The 24,565-nt window shown below is 39.0% G+C and overlaps 1 protein-coding gene across 4 annotated transcripts in view; it reads right to left on the bottom strand.

Annotated features, from left to right (window-relative positions):
• Window positions 1–24,565, bottom strand: part of FBN2 (fibrillin 2) — a 179,823-nt gene that overhangs the window by 60,112 nt on the left and 95,146 nt on the right. For all 4 annotated transcript variants that reach the window (XM_026056959.1, XM_026056961.1, XM_026056960.1 and 1 more), the window contains 7 exons: window positions 17,359–17,478; window positions 11,986–12,123; window positions 10,667–10,717; window positions 10,017–10,142; window positions 5,677–5,904; window positions 4,204–4,329; window positions 1,853–1,981 (listed from right to left, as the gene is read on the bottom strand). In XM_026056959.1, the coding sequence (XP_025912744.1) occupies window positions 1,853–1,981; window positions 4,204–4,329; window positions 5,677–5,904; window positions 10,017–10,142; window positions 10,667–10,717; window positions 11,986–12,123; window positions 17,359–17,478 (918 nt within the window). The remainder of the gene's footprint in view (window positions 1–1,852; window positions 1,982–4,203; window positions 4,330–5,676; window positions 5,905–10,016; window positions 10,143–10,666; window positions 10,718–11,985; window positions 12,124–17,358; window positions 17,479–24,565) is intronic.

Raw genomic sequence — 24,565 nt, 5'->3', positions numbered from 1 at the left:
TCAGCATGGATTTATGAAGGGGAAACCAGGCCCGACCAACCTGATAGCCTGCTATGACGAAATGACTAGTGCAGTGCATGAGGGGAGAGCAGTTGATATTGTTTGTCTTGAGTTTAGTAAGGTTTTTGACACCGTTTCCCATCACATCCTCATAGACAAATTGAAGAAGCACAGGCTAGCTAAGTGGACAGCAAGGTGGACTGAAAACTGGCTGAACTGCTGGGCTCAAAGAGTTGTGGTCAGCATCATGAAGACCAGCTGGAAATCAGTCAAAAGTGGTGTACCCAGGGGTTGATAATGGGGCCAGTAAATGTCCAACATCTTCATTAATGATGTGGATGATGGGACTGAGTGTACCCTCAGCAAGTTTGCAGACAATACAAAACTGGGAGGAGTGGTTGATGCACCAGATGGTTGTGCTATCATTCAGAGGGACCTTGACAGGCTGCAGAAATTGACTGACAGGAACCTTGAGAACTTCAACAAAGGCAAATGCAAAGTCCTGCACTTGGGGAATAATAACCTCATGCACCAGTACAGGCTGGGGGCTGACCAGCTGGAAAGCAGCTTTGCAGAAAAAGACCTGGGCATCCTGCTGGACACCAACTTGACCATGAGCCACCAATGTGTCCTTGTGACAAAGAAGGACAATAGTATCCCTTGTCTGCATTAGGAAGAGTGACTCGGCCCTGGTGAGGCCACATCTGGAAGCTGTGTCCAGTTCTGGGCTCCTCAGTACAAAAAAGACATAGACATACTGGAGCAAATCCAGCGAAGGGCTACAATGATGATCAAGGGACTCTGCGGTATGAGAAGAGGCTCGAATTGTCCGGAAAAGAGAAGGTTCAGGTGGGATCTTATCAAAATGTATAAATACCTGATGGAAGGGGTGGGCAGGGGGGTAAAGAAGATGGGGCCAAACTCTTCTCAGGGGTGCCCAGTGACAGGATGAGAGGCAAAGGGCACAAATTGAAAAATACAGGAAATTCCATTTCAACAAAAGAAGAAGCTTTTTTACTGTGTGGGTAGTCAAACCCTGGAACAGGCTGCCCAGAGAGTTTGTGGAATCTCCATCCTTGGAGAAATTCAAAACCCGACAGGACACGGTCCTGGGCGACCTGTTCTAGTTGGCCCTGCTTTGAGCTGGAGGTTGGACTAGACCATCTCTAAAGGTCCAGCCTCAGCTATTCTCTGATTCTGTTTCAGTAACCCCTGAGCAAAGGAGCATTGCTTTCTTTATATAGCTTTATCATATATGCCCTTATCATCAAAGACATATTTGCATAACAACAAAAAAAAATAGGTTTTAGAGCCATAATACTAAAAATGATCTTGTAACATAGGGATAAGAGGATTCATCCAAGAAAATCTCAGACTTCATTTTCATGATGTATGCAGAAGAACCTTGCAAGACTTTTGAAGGTAGCTAGTAACTTTTGGTACCTCAATTTCTGTTCTTACAACTTTAGACACTTTAAAGTCAGAATATCTTAAGGCCTAAGAAAATCAAGAAAACTTAAATCACTTGTTATTTTTGAAACTCCATTCTTCTGTTCTTAGTTTTACCAAATGTTTGGATAACTCATTAGCCATTACATGAATGCATAGTTGCTGACATTCTAAAATTACCTATAAAGAAATGCATAAATGAAATCAGTAAAAAGAACAATCAAACCTAGATGCATAGTTCAGTTATCTGTACTATAAACTGCACATCTGTCTCATTTGTTCATGAAGTCACTATAATTATGCATATAAAATGTTCAGTGGTGCAGAACTTAGTATAGTATAGAGTACAGTCAGGCTTTGTATAGCAAATGGAAGGATTCCAGGTCATGCTGGCAACACTTACCCATGCAGTTTTTCATCATCATAAATCCACTTTCGTAACCATCAAAGCACTCACACTCAAAGCTTCCAGGAGTGTTGACACAGGTACCACTTCCACATAAGTCTGGGGAGATCCGGCACTCATCAATGTCTATTTTATAGTAAATGGAGGGAGAAAAATCAAACAAAGTTTAAGGTTATCCTGCTTTCACAGAAACAAAGATGTGGCTGTGGTAAATGAATTCCACAGAAATCAGATATAGTGTATAAAGCAATAGTGAAATATGCATTTCATTTAAAATTTAGAAGGATGATTACATAAAAAAACTGTTTATGAAAGATTCATAATGCAATGCCTTCAGATCTCTCACCTAGAGAGTAAACTCTGTGATTAGTAAGCTTCCATTAAGTTCAATTTACAGTTACATTGTTAAGGACAGTAATTGTAATACGTTCTGAGTTATTCTTATGGAGGTATCAAATGACTTTGTGACTAAAGCGCCATTGACACTAAATCACTTATGAAGTTATTTCCAAAGGAGTAGCATTACAAACTTATATCTACCCTTTTCTTTAGGAATTACAAGGTTAAAATAACTCCTTTGAAAGCTACCTTTACAGTTCATTGCTTCCTTATAGCTTGTATATTTTATTAGTTATATTTGAATGCAACTTATTCTGGAAAGCCATAGCAAGTTTGTAGAAGATGAAAAAGTGAAGAGAAACTGGTTTGGAAGGGTTCTTTGCAAGGCACTTTGGTAGTGAGTGAGGCAGGAAGCTCAAGTGGAATTTGTAGTATGAATATGATCCGGTGAAACAGATCAGGAAGGAGAGGGCTGGAAAGAAATGCTGGATAACCTGTTCCTCCCTATCTCCTCACACTTTTCTAGTCTTCTCTTTTGCCTTAGTTTATTGCTCATCCAGTGTCTCATCCTAGTTCAATTTCTTTGTCTCATGCTGTCCACTACACCCTCTACCTTCAGCTCCATTCACTATTGTGTCATTAGTTTTTTGGAAGAGCTACAAGTTATAAGGGAAGTCACAGGTAATAAAAATAACAGTGTTTAAAATGATGACCAGATTAGTCCAGGACAGAGCATAGAATTGCTTCTGACACTGGGCAAGTCCAGGGAGCAAGGAATAACAGAGCACAAAAGGCATCAGTACGTCTGGGGGTGAGGCAATGAGCTGGCCCAGAGACTGATTTGTGCAAGTGGCTCCAGGAAACTAGAAAAGTACAAACAAATACAAGTGTTGTTTTTCACACGTGAGAGTCTTTTCTCCCTCCCTCTGTGTCACTCCCCATGGGTAGGTTTCTGCTGGGTAAAGACAGTTCAGTCCTCATGTACACGTGTGGAGGTCTGTGGGATGGCAATCCACGTGGTGGGCCTGGAGAGTCAGAGAATATCTGGCCTCCTATAGGCTTTATAAAACATTTTGTTGTTAATTTAAAACACAAAAAGTCTCCCATTTAATAAAATCTGGGTCTCTAAGGCTGGTCAGTGGAATACTTCCATCAGAATAAAGTTTCAATGAAAAACAGAACAAAAAAACCCAACCCCTTTGTAGGGAGAAGTTCTCTGACCTACTCTTGTTAATTTAAAAATAAAGTTACTTAAATGCATTTCTCATCAATGCAACCACTATAAAAACAAGGAAATCACCAGTTAGGGCAACATTAACATCCAGACCAACCTCAATTCACATGCCTTACCACCCACACTTTGTATTACTCAGACACACTTATAGGCTCATGAGCTGTAGAACAAAACTTCCTTCATTTTCAGCACAGAGCCACCCACAATGCGGGCATCCAGGTTCTCATAAGCAGAAAACTATCAAACTTATCTTCAATTCCAGTTTTTCTAGACAGTAAAGAACAAAATATTGAACTTTTAAATTAAATGCATGTTTCTTCTTGAGTGAACATTGCACTGATGTCAGAGTTGCAGTGGTGCCTATGTGTGTGCTTGGCGATCAAGTCTAAATGAAAAATAATTTGCAGTGAAGTCTCTCAGTTCATTTGGTAATACAATGTCTACAGAGTACAGAATGTAAGTTAAATTAATTGGTATGTTAAAGCATTGAACTTGGCTTTGCCGGTGATCCTTATTGTTTTTTCAGGTTATACTGATAGGGCATGATTTGAGCAAATTTAACAGCAGTTTACCTAATTTCTAATGTCTATGTATCAAAAGAAAGTTATATTTATTACAGAACTTTCTGAAAGGGAGACTTACAGAAAGTTGAACATTCTGCACAAAGATAAAGCTTTTAAAAAGTGAAGGAAATGAATGACAGCATATTTCCAGATCACCAAGCTATGCAACAAGCACAAGTTCTTGTTAAAACTGGGGGAAAAAGCAGACTTACCTGTACAGTTTCTTTCCTCCATATCTAAAGCAAACCCATTGTTACATCTACATTTGAAACTTCCAATTGTATTTCTGCATTTACCATTCATGCACATACCAGGGAATACTTTACATTCATTGATATCTATAAAATAAAAACAAAAGAAAACAGAATTCTTAAATACTTAACAATAATTTTTTTTCAGTGGTAACTTCCTGTTCCTTCTTACCAATACATGCTGTGCATCATTTTGCTTTCTAACATAATAACTATACACAGTTTTCCTGTGCCAGTTTATAAAAGGATAGCTTTTCTCTCATAGAATTTCAAGTGAAATGTTTCACCTTCCTGATTGAGAAAGGACCTTGCATCAGACGTAAAGAAGGGTTTTCATGTACATCAGCCTCTCTCATATGCCCATAAGGGGATTTACAAAGTTGAATGGGCTTTCTTATACTCCATGAATATAATTTACTGGATGAATGCCTTACCTGAGAATAATCTGCCATGAGACAAAATTATATCTCACAGGTGTCAGTGTTCATAGAAGAAAAGTATGGTGCAAATACAAAACCAGAAACAAGCAGAAAACCCTTACAAAATTCACGGAATGGACAGAACTCCTTATTTACTTAGTAAATCACCACTGAACTTTCAGAGTCTGGCCTGGAGGATAATAGTAACTCTTGAAAATCAGAGCTTATTCATGGTAAAATAGAGTGCCAAAGTTTACTCAAGCAACTTGACATATTTCAGACAAATGTTTCTGAAAATATCTTTTTAAAAAAATAAACCAGACATTAAAATATTTCAGGATCACCTTAGCTTCTGAACACAGAGAAATTTAGAGTTTTCTTTTCAGATCTCGGTGACCTAAAGTATCTCAGATCTGGCTTCTTGGCCATTTTCCAGCCTATTCAGTTTTGTTTTTCACACCCTTTTGGGTGGGAAGCCAGGAACAACTGGATAGCAGGGACAGAAGGTTTTTAATTCTCTATCACTGCAACTCCATGACAGTGACATCCTTCCCGTTTAATCCCTTTGTTAGTGTTAATTCTGCAAATTTTACAGTGTCCACAGAAAACATCTATCCCTCTCCAGTCTCACTTTCAGAGAACCCTGGCCAAATCATAGTAATCTTTTATGTTTATATCTTAAACCCCCTAACTTTACACAATTCTTAGCTTCAGTTCATTCTTTGCAAAGCACTACCTTAAAAAAGATGTACATTTTCAGTTATTCTTATCATTTGAGCTCCCTCCTCTTCAGTCATGTCACTGCCATTTCCTTTTTCTCCTTACCAAATTCAAACTTCATACTTTTCTTCTTTTAGGCTCCTGTAACACCTGAACACCATGCAAGTTTTGAGTGTCCTACTGGTACTGTTAGCACATAATAAACATAGATACAAATTCTGGCATTTCCCTAGAATATACACCAAGATGTACCTGTGACTCACCTTTAGACCACTAGGCCAAAACGACTTCTTACCTTTATAAAACGGCCTGCCAGTTAGGATATCTCCCCTGTTGGAAAAGCCAGGCCCTCTGGGGCACAGAGCCTCATATTCCTTGGTGCCAGGTTTAGGACACTCCTCGCAGTCGGAGCCCCAGGCAACACCCACAGTGCAGCAGCAGGCGTCCATACGAAACTTGCCAGGCACAGACTGGATGCACTCATCTTCATCCCATCTCAGGTAGCACTGCTCCATGCGGATATCTGCTCATTTTACAACAACAAAGGGGAATTTTACCCTTTGCTACACTTCTCTGTTTTTCAAAAGTAGCTACTTCTGATGTACAGGTATGCGTGAGGCTTAGTTTCTGGGAGACAGTTTTCTGCTCAAGACTGACACTTCTGCATGATGTTGAACCATTTGAAGTTGCTAATACCACACTAGTGGTAAGTTTCTAGATCTCTGTTGTATCACGTAAAAGTAGAAGCATTATTTTGCAATCTCACAGTATCATGACATACTATTACTCTGATGTGAATGTGCTTTTTAGGTTTCTGTGTGTATTCGATAGGAGAGAGACATGTATTTCTCTACTGTATTAGGTATTCTCATCAGCAAATTAACCTGCATTTATGGGGAAAAAAAACCACCAAAACCCAGCTACCTTATGTTTATAATATTCAATTAATAATACAAGGAATGTGGAAAAAATACCTTTTGTTGATCATTGTTAGGCTTGTTTTAAAACTAGACAGCAGGAAAAAACAATATGGTTTCCAGAAAACTTAATTATGGTGATACTCCGGGACCCCATTTGCAAAAGGGTAGGCTCACCAAAAGATAGATTAACCAAGTGTGCCAGTAAAATCTGTATCTGCATACCCAGCTGTCTGAAAAAGTATCATACACTGGTCTCTACACACAGAACATCAGCTTTGCTGTATTCCACATACAGCCAAAAATGCCAATAATAACTTATTTGATAGCATCAGCACATTTCACAATTTTCACCAATTTGTATAGTTTAAGTTTTAAAAAAATTTGGAAGAACTTTTATATTTGTTAAAATAAAAATTTGATGTTACAAAACAGGGCCGAGAGCCAGTGGTTAAGTCCCTACATGCTAATTCCTGCAATGCAGGAGAATTTCTATGCCCAAATTCCAAAAATCTGGAAAATACTACCAATATCAGGAAATGGGCAGTGTTGGTTACAGCTAGAGAAGATGTCTGTGACATTTATACAGAGATTTTTTGGTAGCTTAATGATCTACAGGACATCCACCCATACAGACTACAAAAAACTCCCAGGTTTTGTATGTATTTGTTGAACTCAACAAATCAAAAAAATCCTAGGAGACAGGTTTGCACTGAAAAAGTGGAGGCATGACAGGACATATCAGCTCTCCATCATCAACATCGCTGCTTTTAATTCACTCGGCAGAGGTAGCCGGGTAGGATCAGTGACTGCTTAACTTTTTGAAGTTTATATCACTGTATTTACTCCAGTTCTCATTTCTCCTACAAACTTACTTTGCAAGGGGATCTTGTTTGTAGCTCAATAGTCAAATTAATATTTTTCAGGAAAACAGACCTTTGGCCACTGATCATCAAAGGCTCAGTTCAATTCCCGCTGAGGCCAAGGGAAAGACTCTCATTGAGACTGACGGGAACAGAATTCAGACTTTAAGAAACAGTACGTAGTCCCAGGAAAACACAGTTAACTTTGGTGCGTAAGGAAGATCATAAGGACAATGCAGTGTCTGCTAACATAACTTAAAAAGCTGTATTTTCAGAATAAACATATGGCATTAATTTTTCCTATGATATACTGGACTGGAAGTTCGGCTTTAGYAAACCTAACAGAACTCTCTTAAATGCTTAGCACAAAAAGCTTTGGAGGAGATGAAAGATCTAAAAACAACACAAATGAGCTGCTGAACTATTTTCCATACAAGTCCTTCAAAGTTGTACAGATTTACAATACAAATTTACTCTATGCACATCTTAAGTTAAACAATTTAGAAACAAGTATAAGAAGTGGAAATTCTTTAAAGAATACTCATGGTTTCCTGTAAACTATTCCACATTAAGATCATATTTATTTTCATTTCGAGAGATTCAGCAAACATGCTGCTAATAAACATTTGTTTTCGCTAAAACCACTGTACTGGACTCTGCAGGAAATAAACATATTTGAGAAATATATCACATAGTCCAAAGTGCTTATGTAGCATAAGAGAAGGCATATGTTTTGTAATATAAAAGGACAGATTTTTATTAAAATCTGAAAGTGGAACATGGGATTGAGAGTAAAGGAATTGTGTATGTTGTTTGGAAATGGCTCCCTTGTTCCAGCCTTTCCTTATCTCTGTAAGCAAACCTAAATTCACACTTGTCCTTATCAAATTTCTCACCGATAAGTAACGCAGGGCTGACAACCACAGGCAACAATGGCTGGCAGTAGTATTACTAAGCACGGAAAAAAAACATGCAAGTAAAACCTAGCATGCAAAACAGCTTATGATATGTGCATTTATAAACAGACACATGCATACTGGCAGACTTGGTTTTGAATTATTTCTCTTTTCTATTAGACATTTATACCTATTATGCACATCTGCTCCTCTTCAAAGTTCTGGTTATCTTTAAAGAGATACATTAATTTTTTTTTTAATTATACATTAAAATTAGAATTAACATTAAAAAAATTGAAAAAAATAGTAACTGTTTGTATCACCTACTGCTTAGGCATAGTGCAATTAAATGAAAACTGCTGGCTTGAACTTGAATCTGCTTGAGGAATGAGACCATTGTTGCAATAAAAAAAAGAAGAGGGTTAAACCAGGCAAATCCTTAGCTGACACGAAGCAAGAGCTGAAAAACTTTAATTGCTCTGTTGCTCTGTTTTCTTAAAAGAAATCAAATGTTACCAGTATTCACATATTTACAGTCCTTAGAACTGTTAACAAAATAACATGAATTCCAGAATCTATTGTAAAAATTCAGTTCCTTGTCCGTATCTTTGTGCACCTCTGACCATCATTTTCTAGAGATTTCAAAAAGGCAGTCTGAAAGATGTACTGCAAAACAATGAATTCCTAGATGAAAAAGCTGTGTGTGGCACAAAATAATTTCAGTTAAAACACACACACACTTTCATGTAACATATTACAAATCATAATAAATCCATGGTTGTTTTTTTTCCCCATAATTTTATAAAGAAACATCATTCTAAACTAAGTATGCCTTATTTAATACCACATAAACAATATGTGGCATCTGACTTTGGGTTTTATAGCTTCTCAGCTTTAAAAAATATACAGGTTCTCTAGGAGGGCAGCGGGGCAGAATTGCACCTTAAAAAAAAAAAAAAAGGAAAAGCAAATAAATATATTCACTGACAAATATTGTCATTTTATCAGAATAATTCACATGCTGCAGCAATTTGCAGCAATATGGCTTTTTGTACTATCCAATATTGTAATAAGCACTAGGACACATTTACTGTTGCACTTCCTCTGCTCCAAAAATAGTTACAGAAAAGATATAGTGTTGCCAAGGGGATCACTCTCTGCTAAGTGATAGTGTAGGAACTGTGGTGAATCTTGTCTACTTATTGCCCTCATCTTACATTCTCAATAATTAAGTTCTAGCGCTTTCCTTATTTCCGTGATAACACAAAAAGCTTAACAGATTAATAACACTAACTACACCTACTACAGGATATTTTTGTTTTCTTTAATTTACATAGGGGTTCAGTATTTTTTATACCTGAAGTCTTTCTGGTAGAGAACACTATTGTCTTTGCAGACATCATCTTCTGTGGGTGTAAGACACTGCTGTACTGTACAACACTGTACAACAAGATAAAATCTTGTCTTTATCTACACTCAGTTTGCTTCCCCTCAAACAGACCTGTTTGTGCTAGACCAGTCATGCTACCAAACAGTATCTGAGTTTCACAAAAATGACTGGACCAGCAGTAGAGAAGAGCCCAGTTTACACTGCATTATAAGCTCCTGGCTGCCCAGCCAACTGCTTATTAGCTAGTTCCCAGTGAGCTGGGCATTTCTGTTTGTGAACAGCAGTCAAAGTAAGGGCAGCACTCCAGCAGTACCTATAGCTCCCACTGCAGTGAAAACAAGCTATAACACAAACATTCGTATTCCCCCAAGTGATTAACAACCCTGCCCTAACTGGCACAAAGCATTTCATATTTAATCAGACCTAAATTGAAACATATACACGTCACAAACCATTTCAAGAAACAGCGCAATTCAGAAACAAACAAAACAGTCTTTCACACTCGTAAAATTATATTGGGCAATTGTTTTACACAGCTAAAGAGCTGGCAGAGTTGACGGGGCTCTTACCTAAACACACCCGCCCTGTTCCATCCAGCGTCAATCCTTCCGGGCACTCGCAGTGAAAGGAGCCTCTGCTGTTAACACAGTGCCCGTTGGGACAAACCCCCGGGAAAACATCACACTCATTTACGTCTGTTGGGAAAGGAAGAGTTGAAAGAGGTTTCAGAATGCGTGCTACCTCTACCGAGCAGAGCGCGACAACTTTACTGAGAATTTAAATTATGTGAAAGAAAGCAAGACACTCTCATGCATACTGTTTTAGGATCTGAATGCTGCTCTAAACAAGGGTCTGGCTCCCAGTGATCTCAAGGGACTATTTCAGGATCTGCAAGCCACCGGGCATAAAAAGGACACATTTCTTTTCTAAATAAGACTTCTTGCACGATGTTGGAAATGGTTGAGAGGAAGGATGAAATGCATTTTGAAGGAGCAGTTCCATCTGCTTTGCAGCCTCTTGATATCCTCCAAGAAACAGTGTAACATTCAACACTTCCTAACAGTCAACAACCGTCTGTGATGGCAGTTACCTCAGGGCAATATGATTATGCCCGACAGAAAAAAAAAGAGGAAAAAAAAAGAAAAAACATAATTAATCCCCTTTATCCCATTTCCAGAGGGGAAAAAAAGACATCTTGAGTAAGAAGCAACAACTTCACCTTCACAAGTAACACCCTTAACTCTGGCAAATCCTCTTGAGCAAGCTGCATCTGGAATCAAGCCAAAAAGATTTATCATTGCTTCAGAATTATAGAAACATAAGAGTAAATAATTTAAAAATAATTGTACCTTTGCAGTTTTCCTACACTCTTTAATACTTTGTACACTGTGGCAAGTGCCCTAGCCTCAATCAAGAAAACTACTGACTCATATGTGTTACTTGAAACAAGTGAATAGCTGAAGAAATTAAATCTTTATCAATTACTTTCTCATGTGCTTTCTTGGATGGAGACCAGAATGCTCAGCATCTAATCAGGTCAATCTCTAAGGCAGATAAGTAGATTATAACAACTTTTTATTTTATACAGATACCAGTTATGCAAGATGAAYGCTTTGCTCTCCTTGTATTCATTCCAGCCTGTTATGTTTCTTACAATTCATGCGGCAATAAGAGTGCCATCTCAGTTGCCAGCATATGCAAACTTCTGCAGTGCAAAATAATTTCCAGTAAGATATGCAAGCATTTACCCGAAAATCTGTACTCAAATGTTTTTGAAAGATAAAGTTCCTGTAAAGTTCCCTGAAGATTTAGATCTTTAGTGATGCCAGTTATCACTACAGGCAATTTTTTCACTCCCTATTCATAAAGGATCTGAGCAATGACATTATCTTAGGGCATGCCTGAAATGTAAAGTGTAGCATGCTGTAGGGATATGAAAGCTTGCTGAAATTTGGTCAATTCTAACACAGAAAAACTTATAGCTGAATGTACCCAGTCTGAGCTAATTAGTTCTTTATTAATTGTACCAGCCTAATCTGGCCATGCTGCTTCCTGGAGTTCAAACTTGTATCTTTTGCTTGGTGCTGCACTGCACAGTTAGAGCTCTGCTGAATGTTCTTTGCATCACGTTTGTTAGATAGGATACACATGCCTGCAGTTATTGTTCTAATTAAAAACCAAAGGTTAAAATATCCTGATGCTGGTCCAAGTGGCATTATTCAGACCTTATGGGGTCTCTTCCAAAAAATCTCTCTTCCAAAAACTACAGTGCGCATTTAGCATTCCTGCTCCCAATCTCTAGCCCTATTCCCACAATCAAATGGTAGCGCTACTCTGTAACAAGTAACTGTACATAACTGTACACAAGCTATGTTTTTGAAAATAGCTCCACAGATGGTGGAGATTACAAGACAGGCTAAGAAAGACATCCTTTTTATTTTATTTTATTTTAACAAAAAATACACTGACAAGAATCTACCTACTGATACATCCACTCTTCTCCCAAAAGATGGAGCATATGAAAGCACAGCACCATACCTAATTCGCACCGCTCACAGGGGCTGCCCCATGCTGCTCCTAAGGTAGCACAGCATTCAGATTTCAGCGTAGCACCGTTGATGTTGACTTCACAACGACTGTCCTGGACGTTAAGCCAGCATGTCCCCTTCAGGCTATCTGCAGCGGAATAGAAAACAATATGAAACTGTCACAGCAAAAAGAGCTGGCATCTCCTCGTGCCCACTGGTAGCCAGAGTACCAAGGGAACACAGGCCATCTTTTAAAGGAAGACATCCATCAGGATCATTTTATACACATTTTATTTTAAGAAGGGGAGGAAAGAAAGAGCACCATCACTTAAAAATGATCAACAGAGAGCACTGCTAGAGGCATTTTATATTCCAGGTCACCCAGGTAGCAGAGGTCCTACAGCAAAATACCATAGTTTTTTTTTCTTTTCATCTAGTGATTGTTCAACCTAAAATACATAAATACTATTGAAAGCAGGGATCAGAACCTGGGACTCCCCCTCACAGCTGACTGGCTAAACCACTAGGTTATGAAATCCAGGTGCCCTTACCTCTGTCTGAGTCAGTGAACCTTGCAAGTTTGTCAGAAAGAAAAAAGAAAAAATGGGGGACAGGGGAGAGCTATATTCTTTTAGGGGTCCAGTCCTGCTGGTGTGTTAGGCGTGCTTTGAACATGCCTACTGGATTACCTTCCACTCTTTGCTCCTGAGGACTCAGCCACAGCACACCAAATTCCAGAATTATAGTCAGTGTCTGACCAAATCAAGCAGCACTTCCTGACTGTTGCCCAGGCTAAACAGCCACTGAGCAGAGAGGAGATTTTCAGTCACACTTTGGCTCTGCTGCCTGAAATCCTCTAAAATTCTCTTTTAGGTACCTAAATCTTCAGGTCTTAAAAGTTATACTTCCAGTGCATAAGCCACTTTTCAAAAAGGAAGTTAGGTCCTAAATCAGGTGGGCACTTTTGAAAGTTCTATCTATAGCACTTACGCTCACTACATTTAGTGATTGAACAAAATGGTAAAATGTACCTTGAAGCAGGGAACAATCTTTGTGACCACATAGCAAGAGCAGTCTGTAAAGATCTAACCCAGATCTGGAGGTCAGACTGGAAAAGGTTTAAACGCATGTGCATGCTCCAAGTTCAAAGCTAAGCAAGTGGCCCAGATGAATTTAATGAGATGACTAACGCAAGATGAATAGAATTTGGCTTTTAAGATTTAAGTATAATATACGTAAAAAAAGTCAGACCATCTATAAGGTGCTGTTGATTGGTATTACTGATGCCTTATGTTTAAGAGCACTGTGCTTAAGATAGACCCATTTCAGTGTGCTTTTTTCAAACAACCTGAACTTGTCTTCAAAACCGGCATGTTATAAAACTGTTTAGATCACAGGCAGTACAACCGTTCTCTGGCTAAAGTAACAGGAGAATGTGCCCAAGAATGTGACTGGAACCAGTCCTAGAAACTGGGCAATGTACTTTGTGAACAGTGAAGTGTAGAACAGTTGTATTTATTTATTAAGATTAATGTTGGTCTCAGACATGTGGAGCAGAACACCACAACTAAACAAGTGCACAAACCAACAAGGGGCAGGGAAGATTGCAAAAGACATTTTTTCCAGTCCTCAACCTGCCTTTAGCTAATAGTCTAGACGAGGGTTAACATCCCCAGAGGACCACTATTACAAGACTAACTTGAGACATAACGCGGAAAGTGACTGACAGCATCTGCTCTTGGCTAGTCATGGAACAGACACATGCCCTCTTGTCAGATGTCCCACATTTGGGGGACCTGTAGGGGGACAGGGAGTAAAGGCCCTTCAGCTGCTATTTTAAGCTAAATGTAGGCTGTTGTCCATACATTGAATGGTTCTGCTGTATGTTATCAAAACGTAAATGCTTCCATTGCTTCATTCACTAAAAATGTCTTGAACACAATGTTATTCATTTTTAGTAGCCAACTTTATAGGACCAAAAAGTCAAAATAATATCTCAAAAATGATTTAAACTATACAAATTAGCAGGTGACTTTCCTCACACCAGCTGCATCTAGATTATCCTGCCAAAGTCCACTTGTCTTATCTTTGTTCAGGCTATGAGTTAATTTCCTTTATTTTACACAATCTCTTCTTGTCCAGACAAAATTTACAAAGGGCAGTCACTGTGACTTTTTCTTTGGTGAGAAAGTTATTTATTATCCAGCATCAAAGCATTCTTTCTGCTGCTCCCATCCCTTTGATTCTGACTTGAAGAAGAATATATGCATACTACAGGCAGGTGGCAGTCTACTGCTTTGTCCACTGTATGAATTTCACAAATACTGACTAAAAAGTGCATAAAAAGCAAACATTATGTATATATCTCAAAAAAATATATTGGCAGTATCATTACCTGCACTATATGATTGCACTACGTATGTGCAATTCTCAAAATGGCAGTGCAGCACTTGTACTACCAACAGGTGTGATTCAAAAACAATTCCACTCCTCCTCACACGCAAGTAGAGTGCAACCTCAGTATTGCAAACATGTCGATGTAAAAGCAAAAGGAATGCAACATAAATCAAGATTTTTGTTGAGTGCTTTTGCAGTAACTGCTGAACTTAAACTCACATATTTGCTGGAGGTCTGAGCTCAATTTTGAGCCCAAATGTTGTGACTTGAACTCTTGCTGTAATTGGAACAAGTCATTTTTTCCTCTACCTATTGAAGTTCACAGAATGGGACAAATGGCTTACATCTATGCTTAATTTCTACATGCTGTATGGAAGCAAATGGCTCAAGCCACTCGGTTCCACGACCTTGAGGCTGAGCAGACCGAGCAAAGGAACCAGAGGTACTTGCAGACTGAAGTCCTCTGTCCACAAACTGAGTAAATAACGTCCATCAGCCATGCAACTGCTCTATACAAAATAAGTCTAATGTGCCTCAGACATGACTTGAATCCACAAGACAACAGTGAAAATCAGCAATAAGGCTAACTAGCAGAGCAAATACATGAGCAATAAATTGTAAAAACACAATTAATAGTCATGCTATGTTAATCTTTTTTTATTACACTACTGTTGTCATATGATTTTACTGATAAAATTYGTATTATTTTTAAGTTAAATAACTTACATCATCACCATGAAAGAAAGAAAGGAAAAATTACTCTTATAATGTAGGACTGATTCTGATCTCCAACACCAAAGCAAATTAGGAATCAAAGTAAAACTACAGAGGGGTCAGAATCAAGCTGATATATTTGTATTTTTACATTATCTTATTCTGATTCATCATTCTTATGAAGAACATAATGCATTTCCATGTTATTTCCACACCAGAAAACCATTTTAGCTGTATACTTGTATGTTGGCACACACTCTTCATATCTGATGCTACAATAATGCTTTGCAGGAGCAAGCAGCTAAGAAAATTAGGGCAAATACATTCAGTAAACAAGCCTTTGCAGAGGTAATGGGGGACACAACTTTCTCTATTGTAGAGATTTAAGACAGCATACCTTTGACAAGAGTGTTTGTAAGTTTTTCACATAATAAACTACTTGCAACCTTCAACCCTTTACTCATGATTTAATATGTCAGTCTGCCCTCCTTTCATCATTACCAGTTCCAATGGGAATTTTGCCAAGGTAAAATATCATACAACAGGACTTTAACTGTATAGCTCCATATTTTTAACTTTATCTGTACTTCGGATCCTGCTGTCCTAGCATACTCTCACTTGTAGTACAGAAAACTCGTCCTGAGAGAACATTGGTCAACATGAATGATTACATGATTAGGCTCACAGTGGCTCCTGTCCTTAATGTTTTACTCTGACTGTTCAAATGTTTATTTTCTTTACGTTTTGTTTTATTCACCACTCCTACTCAGGCTGAGTAAGACCTCACTCCGTAAGCATTGCAGTGGAATTGCTCTGTAAAGTAAATCCAGACCATAGCTACCATTAGGCCCTTAATGAACTTATAGCATCTTTGGATGTGATAACAGGACAAAGATTAAAAATAAACAGTACCAAAAAAAAGCGTAAATTAGTATGGTTATATCAAGAAAACATATTGATGTAAAACAGAACAAAAACAATACTAAACTGTACAAGTCAGTGATGCTACAGGAAATCTAAGAGAAGACTTAGGTACAAAAGTAACATTCACTTATAAACCACGCTAAGAAGGTGTGGGCACACTCTACCATTAGATGGAAACTTGAGTCTTTACATTCAATTTCCTATCTTAAGAAAATTTTGGCAAGGCAAGGAAGTTGAACCAAGGACACCAGACAAAACCAACATCAAATAAAACCAAGATTTAGAAATTAGCATCATCTAGACACCAATGGCACTCCAGCCCAACTTATCCCACAATGACTTAAATTATGCTACATAAATGAGATGAAACAATGGCAGCTTGTGAGTACTTGAGGAGGGCAGATGTCTTCAGCCTTTTAGGATCTCTTGGAAAGGCCAGAAAAACAAGCCCTTAGCCAATGTCCCCATTTTTCCTTCCAAAGATAATGCCAATGACATCTTGCAGACAACTGTTGCTGCTAGCTCTAATAAAATGTGTGGTGCTCTGCTTTTCTTCAATGCTATAGAATTCTTAGTAAAGGATGCTAATACTTTATACATATATATATATACACACACACTCACACAGACATACATACACAGACTTTTTTATTTATATACATATATATATAGATAGATAAACACACACACATATTATATACGCTCATGTCACTGCTCTAGAAACAGGGATCCTGATAAATCCAGACCTGTTTTACTCTCCCTTATTTATCATCTTTCTACAAAAGAGGTAAAGTGTGAAATTGTGCTGTAATGCAGAAGCCACAACCATTTCCTTATAGCTAGGAAAGCCAGCCTGCACAGTTTATGAAGAATATCCTGAATCCTAGAAGTCACATGCTTTCGTATCTTCATCTGAGTAGATGTTCCTCCAGTTTCACTTGCTTTCTCATCTCAGATTTAAAAGTGGCTCAGTGCCCAAGAACTGAATGGGCATTTCTCCTTTACAATTTCAAATTCTCAAGTATCGGACTAATCGCCTGTGCTTTTACTCATACCCTGTTTTCTGGGAGAATGATGATAATTCCTATTAATAATAAAATCTCCCCAGTGGTTCCCATCAATCAGTACTAGCAATCCACCACTTTCACCATAGTTAGGACATCCACATGCATTATGTTGTCTCTCATGGAAACAACCAAACCGCTGTTCAGTCTTAATTACGTAACTAGACATGTTGTAGTCTTCTACAAAGGGGAAATTACCAGAACACGTTATTTTCTTGCTTATTTAACCAATGTGATCAATGTTTTTCAAATTAGAAAGAAAAAGAAAAAAACAGAAGACCCACCGATGCAGATTAGTCCAGTAGAGTCCAGCTTGCTGCCAGGTGAACACTCACAACCGAAGGAACCGAGATTATTCCTGCAGGCACCATTGACACATGGGCTGCTTTCGCATTCATTTATATCTATAATCCAGAAAGCAAAGATACTTTTAGGACTGCGATGTACTTCTGGAAAATATTATACAGTATAAACGCTGTTGTGGACCAGGATTTGCCAGAATGTCTGGTATATATGGCTTTTTTTCTTTCTTTTCTTCCTTTTTTTTTAAAGCATGACATACAAAGGATGTAGGGACAGCTAGTCAGCATGTATGTGCACGTGTATGGGAGCACATATTTTGAAAGTGTTAATTAAATGTCTCTTTTCTACAAAGACAGTAACTTCCAAGAACTTGGACTGCAAAGTTTTCCAGCATCAATTATAACTGCCCTGTGAGAAATCAAAACTCTTCTTTCAGGGAAAGCAATGCATTGCCAGCCATAACATGCTGTGTGCAAACAAAGGCCTTATTGTTTCTGTCATTTATGGCTCCATGAGGCTTTGGAAGAATTAAGAAAACCCTGTCAGAAACAAAATATTACAATGCTGGCTGCAATTCTCTAGTCCTGGAAAGCATTCAAGAAATAAGAGTTGAAACTGGAATACTGTAAACGGTACTTCTCTCTAGCCCCTAACAACTCCTACTTTTTACTCCTGTGAGTTTTCTAAGCCTGTTCACATGCAAGAACAGGACCCCTGCTGACAGTATTATTTGCTGATTTAAGTGAAATTAGTTTTAAAATTAAAACAATACTAGCAAATTCTTTCAAAGAGCAATTGCAGATGCATATCTACCACTTCTTCCTGAACTCAACCAATTTCATTTTTTGATTTGGATCCTAAATTAAGTCATACATTCTAATCCAACCAGACAGATCCTTTGGTGGGCCAGAAATGAAACTGTTTAGTGCATGCTTATGTTCTCTAGCAGTGCTTTAGCAATAATGCCAGATCCATAAACTAAAATAGCCTGATGTAAATTAATTACAAATTAATGCAGCATCTAGTTAAGCATGGGAAACACTAACAGCATCAATGGATCATTTTCAAGACAAACCAAAATACCCTCCTCATTTTGAACAAATCACACAAAGGTACAATTTGCTATCCGGTACATTAAGATGCATCAAGCCTTCACTTCACTAGACATTTATTCTTCCATGGAATTTTGAGGTCACAGGAAAAAATATGTGTTTAAATTACTCATCAAATCACATATGTACTATAAAAAGATGGAAAATACCTAAAAATCAGAAAACTTAGGAAACTGATTCCTCTCTTCATCCCAAAAGCAAGCACTTAATTCAAGGGCCAAATTTCACAGTCCCATTAGTTAATGGGTTTACTTACCTACATAGAGCGATTAGGACTCGTCCTTGAATGCCAGCAGGTTTTTGAATAGTGACAGAGTTTTATGTCAGTGAAGTCCACTCTAAACTTGTGGATTATCCAGGTTACACATTAATCATACCACAGATGCAGAGACATCAAAACTAGGAGAACTTATTAGGTCAAGGCAGAGCATTATATGAACACACGTACACAGTGTCCAGAGCTGGCTGTACTGGGCTAATGGCGTAGCCAGAAGCCAAGCTGATAAGCCCTGGCCCACCATGCTGGCTCTGCATTACTGTAAGCACTAGACACTGTCTCCTGTAGGGCATTATGCAGCGTTTCCAAGTTTCACTGCAAACAGCCCGCTTAGACAGCTGGTCATATTATCTCAGGTTCAGTCCTTGCCCACCACAGCCAATGTTAGCTTACTAAGTCAAGTGCAGCACTGAATAGGGCTGTATAGGGCCAGAACGGGCCTGGCACTGCTCACATACTAATCTGATGCGCTGAGAAGCGCAGCACAGAGGTATTCAAGTAGATCCACAAAAGACATCTTAGTTTTGGCAGAGCCTGCTCTAAGTCTCAGTAAATAAGCCCCTGTCTATCCAAGCTGGCCCTCCGGAGAGCTTGCCAATGTTTCTCTGCTCTGCATCGCTTCTCCTCCCCGTAAGTACATTTCACACTTGTAGCACCCAAAATTTGATTATCCAGGGTATGCACCCTGACTTCCTAGCCTGTCTTTTCCTAGCCAGCAATACTTGGTAAAGGAGAGTAGTCTGTGCTGCTTTTACAGAGAAATCATATATCTTGTTCCCCCGATTAGAAACAGATCACATTGAGGCACAGAAGTCATCCTAAATATGTACTATATGTTGAATAAGTCTCAGTATAGAAATGATTTTGGAGAAAGATACATTTTTTCTTCTTTTCCATCTGCCATCTTGCTTTCAGCAGTTTGACTAGCTTTAAAAAATGAGACAAAAAGCTACCACCATCCCAAACATCACTTCAGTCATATTCAGAATATCAAAAATGCATAAAACTTATAATACTTTGTACTTATAAATGTAAAATATTTTAGATTATTATACCTACTTTTAACTCTCCCTGATCCTTTTGCTAAGTTTACAATCGCAATTTTCTTCTAGTAAAGCACATCTTGTATTTTGAGTTTTCAGAGTTAACAAGAATCCTGAACCTAATAAAAGATACTTCAGGGCACAGTCAAACATCCTTCTATAACTCTATGTAAAATAATTTAAATCATTCTTCCCACCATTCACTACAATCTCACAGCTAGAAGTCAGTGTCCCCAAAACTGAGACTAATGATGAGTGAATATATGGAGACAGAGGGACCAAAGCATCTGAAGTACAACACTCTAAGATAGAAGCTGATCTCCTGACTTCATGGGCTATATATGCTTTTCATTCTCTGGCAAAAGGCAAGTAAAAGGAGGAAAAAGACTTAAATTGAGCATCCAGCAAAAATGGGGAAGAATAGAATCATAATACACTGTAGTCAGAGCTGACCCTTCTGCTTTCTAGACCAGGAGAACTTCTATTTCAAGACAAGTCAGACAACTCGGTCTAAACTCTAGCTAGAGTTTGAACTGAATATGTACCTCGACAATCCAGCTGAGTCAATCTATAAGATAGCTGCCATCCACCAGGGACATTTCCCTCCCATCCCTTCCTCCGCCTTTGTCTCCCAGTCTCAGCTCCAACCCTTCCCTACTGCCAGTGCCAACCATTCACGGATCCTACAGAAAAATATTCACTATTCATTTCCTGGAATGAGAAGAGCAGAAGCATATAGCCAAGAATGGGGCAGGGGCAAGCTGTATCACAGAACCATGCTCTTCCTCATTTCACTTTGCCCTGACACAGATGAAGGAACGCTCGTCTGATTTCCTTCTATGGATAAGAAACAGGGAGAGCTTTCACTGAGGACTGGGATACGCACATCTGGAGGCATTAACTTCTTGTATCAGTATGGTTGTTTCTAAAATGATTGTGGGACTATGATCTCCACCCCTAACCCTGAAAAAAACAGTTTACTGCTTTCTGCATTTGACATGCTTTGGCACGCTCTTAGCCAAAAAAAACCCCAAAAGCCAACAACCCCCAAAAAACAAAAAAGTCCCATACTTTTGGGTATTAACAGGTTTGTAATATTGCATTAACTACTCCCCAAAACCCCCATTCAGAAAAAAATATTTAAGGATGAATGCACTCCACCAACAGTGCTTTGATGAATCAGGGCAAAAAAGAGTATCATATGCACAATGTAAACAAACTTCAAAAATTGTTTCCATACATCCTCTTATAACAATATTAAATGCTAATTTTAAAAACAGTGAGCAAGAAGAAAAATTGATTTTAAGTACTGCTTTATATTCAAAATAAAAAGCAACTACATATGAAAATATTTACCAGAGATTTTTCTTAAAAAACACTTTTTTTCTAAAGTAAAGTGAGTGTACGTTATAAATGCCATAGGAATAAAAATTGAAACAGTTCACTGTACATTCCTGGAAATAAACTTCAAAGCACATCTGGTTTACGTTTAACTAGCTAGGTCACTGGAAACACAATCTAAACCACATAGCTTGTTGTAAAATTTTCAACTTTCACAGACTCTGAAGGCTCAAACAACTCCCCCCCGGTACCTCTTGGCAATGAATTGATAAAAATTTTCAATTGAACTATAAATGAAAGCAGCAAAGGGTTTTGTTGTTTCTTTATGGTTACTGATGACAGCCATATTAATTAAAAATATACTGGTGAGTAATACACATCAGAGTAATTTCAGAATGCAACACAAAGCTACTGTCTAGAGCAGTCTTTTACAACTAGTGAGCTTGTAACTCCAAAGCGAATTACTTAGTGTTTCTTTGAAAACAGAATTTGGATGGAAAGAGATGAATTTATTCCTCAAACTGCCAAGCCACTCAACTTTAGAAAAGTGTACTAGATTTTATAGTTTTTATGGACAGTTTTATGCCAAACCATTCCTGAATCTTTTTTTTGCCCGATCAGCTAAATCTTCAATTCAATCTAAATGCTAGATTCAAGATGGAGATGACAGATCCTTCATAACCCACATATGTAAGTTAATATATATAGCAATGTCTAAAGTAACTGAAAATCCTTCAGATTCTGTTGCAGAGAGACAATAAACAAAAAGTATTTTACAGTGATTACATTTAAATACTAATGTTCAGAAAGAAAATATTCTTACAAATCTGAAATTTTAGTTAATGATCAATTTTGTGGGTTTTTTTTCCAAATGAGAAAACGGATTTTTCTTAACATTAACAAAACACAGTTTTATTATTTTAAATATTACTGCAGCCTTCATGCCCTACCATGTTATCATCACTGAGTGTTCAGCAGACATACAGGATTCAGAAATGCAGCTCAGAAAAGCAAGAGAGAAAGCCTGGAGAAAGGAAGACTTTCCCTTGGTGGAGGAGGAGTGGGTTAGAGATCATTTAAGCAAACTTGACACCCACAAATCCATGGGCCCTGATGGGATGCACCCACGAGTGCTGAGGGAGCTGGCGGATGTCATTGCTAAGCCACTCTCCATCATCTTTGAAAGGTCATGGAGAACAGGAGAGGTGCCCGAGGACTGGAAGAAAGCCAGTGTCACCCCAGTCTTCAAAAAGGGCAAGAAGGAGGACCCAGGGAACTACAGGCCAGTCAGCTTCACCTCCATCCCTGGAAAGGTGATGGAGCAGCTCATCCTGGAGGCCATCTCCAAGCATGTGGAGGACAAGAAGGTGATCAGGAGTAGTCAGCATGGCTTCACCAAGGGGAAATCATGCCTAACCAATCTGACAGCCTTCTATGATGGAATGACTGGCTGGGTAGATGAGGGGAGAGCAGTGGATGTTGTCTACCTTGACTTCAGCAAGGCTTTTGACACTGTCTCCCATAACATCCTCATAGGTAAGCTCAGGAAGTGTGGTTTAGATGAGTGGACAGTGAGGTGGATTGAGAACTGGCTGAATGGCAGAGCTCAGAGGGTTGTGATCAGCAGTGCAGAGTCTAGTTGGAGGCCTGTAGCTAGCGGTGTCCCCCAGGGGTCCGTACTGGGTCCAGTCTTGTTCAACTTCTTCATCAATGACCTGGATGAAGGCACAGAGTGCACCCTCAGCAAGTTTCCTGACGATACAAAACTGGGAGGAGTGGCCGATACACCAGAGGGCTGTGCTGCCATTCAGAGGGACCTGGACAGGCTGGAGAGGTGGGCAGAGAGGAACCTCATGAAGTTCAACAAAGGCAAGTGCAGGGTCCTGCACCTGGGGAGGAATAACCCCAGGCACCAGTACAGATTGGGGGTTGACCTGCTGGAAAGCAGCGCTGCGGAGAAGGACCTGGGAGTGCTGGTGGACACCAAGTTAACCATGAGCCAGCAGCAATGTGCCCTTGTGGCCAAGAAGGCCAGTGGTATCCTGGGGTGCATCAGGAAGAGTGCTGCCAGCAGGTCGAGGGAGGTGATCCTCCCCCTCTGCTCAGCCCTGGTGAGGCCACATCTAGAGTACTGCGTCCAGTTCTGGGCTCCCCAGTACAAGAGGGATGTGGCACTACTGGAACAAGTCCAGCGAAGGGCCACAAAGATGATTAGGGGACTGGAGCATCTCTCTTATGAGGAAAGGCTGAGAGAGCTGGGCCTGTTTAGCCTAGAGAAGAGAAGGCTGAGAGGAGATCTTATCAACATGTRCAAGTATCTGAAGGGAGGGTGTCAAGAGGATGGGACCAGACTCTTTTCAGTGGTGCCAAGTGACAGGACGCGAGGCAATGGGCACAAACTGAAACACAGACAATTCCATCTGAACATGAGAAAAAACTTTTTCACTGTGAGGGTGACAGAGCACTGGAACAGGTTGCCCAGAGAGGTTGTGGAGTCTCCTTCTCTGGAGATATTCAAAACCCGCCTGGATGCAATCCTGTGCAATGTGCTCTAGGCGACCCTGCTTGAGCAGGGGGGTTGGACCAGATGATCTCCAGAGGTCCCTTCCAACCTCAGCGATTCTGTGATTCTGTAACTGTTGGTCTATGAAGGAGATAGCAAAGTGTCCTCCTTTTCAGTAACAAACTAAACCTGATGTCCACCATGAAAGGGAGATGAGGCAAGGCCAGAGCTATATTCTTCTAGCATCTTTTTGAATACTAAATTATATTATTTCATTAGTCTTTGCACTAGTCATAGTACAAATATTGCAAATATGTACAGATACATGTTCTTTTATAAATATCTAAAAAATGTGATCATTTCTAGTTAAAAAAGAAAACAAGGGATTAAATGCATTAATTAAAATCTCCCCCAAAAGAACAAACAAAAGTCTGAACAGCCTTACTTATGAGCTTGAATGGCCATTCCAGTAACTCTTCTTTCATGATAGAATATATTTAAATTTACATAGCAACCCACTTAAAGAAGGTTTTGTGTGCATTTTCTACCTTCAGTTCAGGTCTGCTCCAGTTGTGAAAAACCACAGTACCTGTTTTACGAGCTGACTGTCACAAGCTCTGTACTGTGTTAGTCTAAACAAATTGTACTCATTCACTAATCATATTTTCACACATGATAATAAACTGCTAATATTGGCAACACACCTGATTCACCTAGATAAAACATAAAAGTGGCCACATTCCTTAGAAAAATGATCTAGGTGCCATTAAGAGTGGAGATGCTACTAAGACTTCTACTAGTATCTTCTCTTCTTGTATACTTTCCTGTAAATTCTACTTTATCCCAATTGTAAAAAAAAAATTGGGGGTGTGTGTGGGGGAGTACTATGGCTTCTATGGCTTTGCAGTCATT

The sequence above is a fragment of the Apteryx rowi genome, unplaced genomic scaffold, assembly GCF_003343035.1.
Source record: "Apteryx rowi isolate R43461 unplaced genomic scaffold, aptRow1 scaffold_135, whole genome shotgun sequence".
Lineage (NCBI taxonomy): Eukaryota > Metazoa > Chordata > Aves > Apterygiformes > Apterygidae > Apteryx > Apteryx rowi.
The sequence above is the reverse complement of the archived record's forward strand: the minus strand, read 5'-3'. Positions and strand labels throughout refer to the sequence as shown.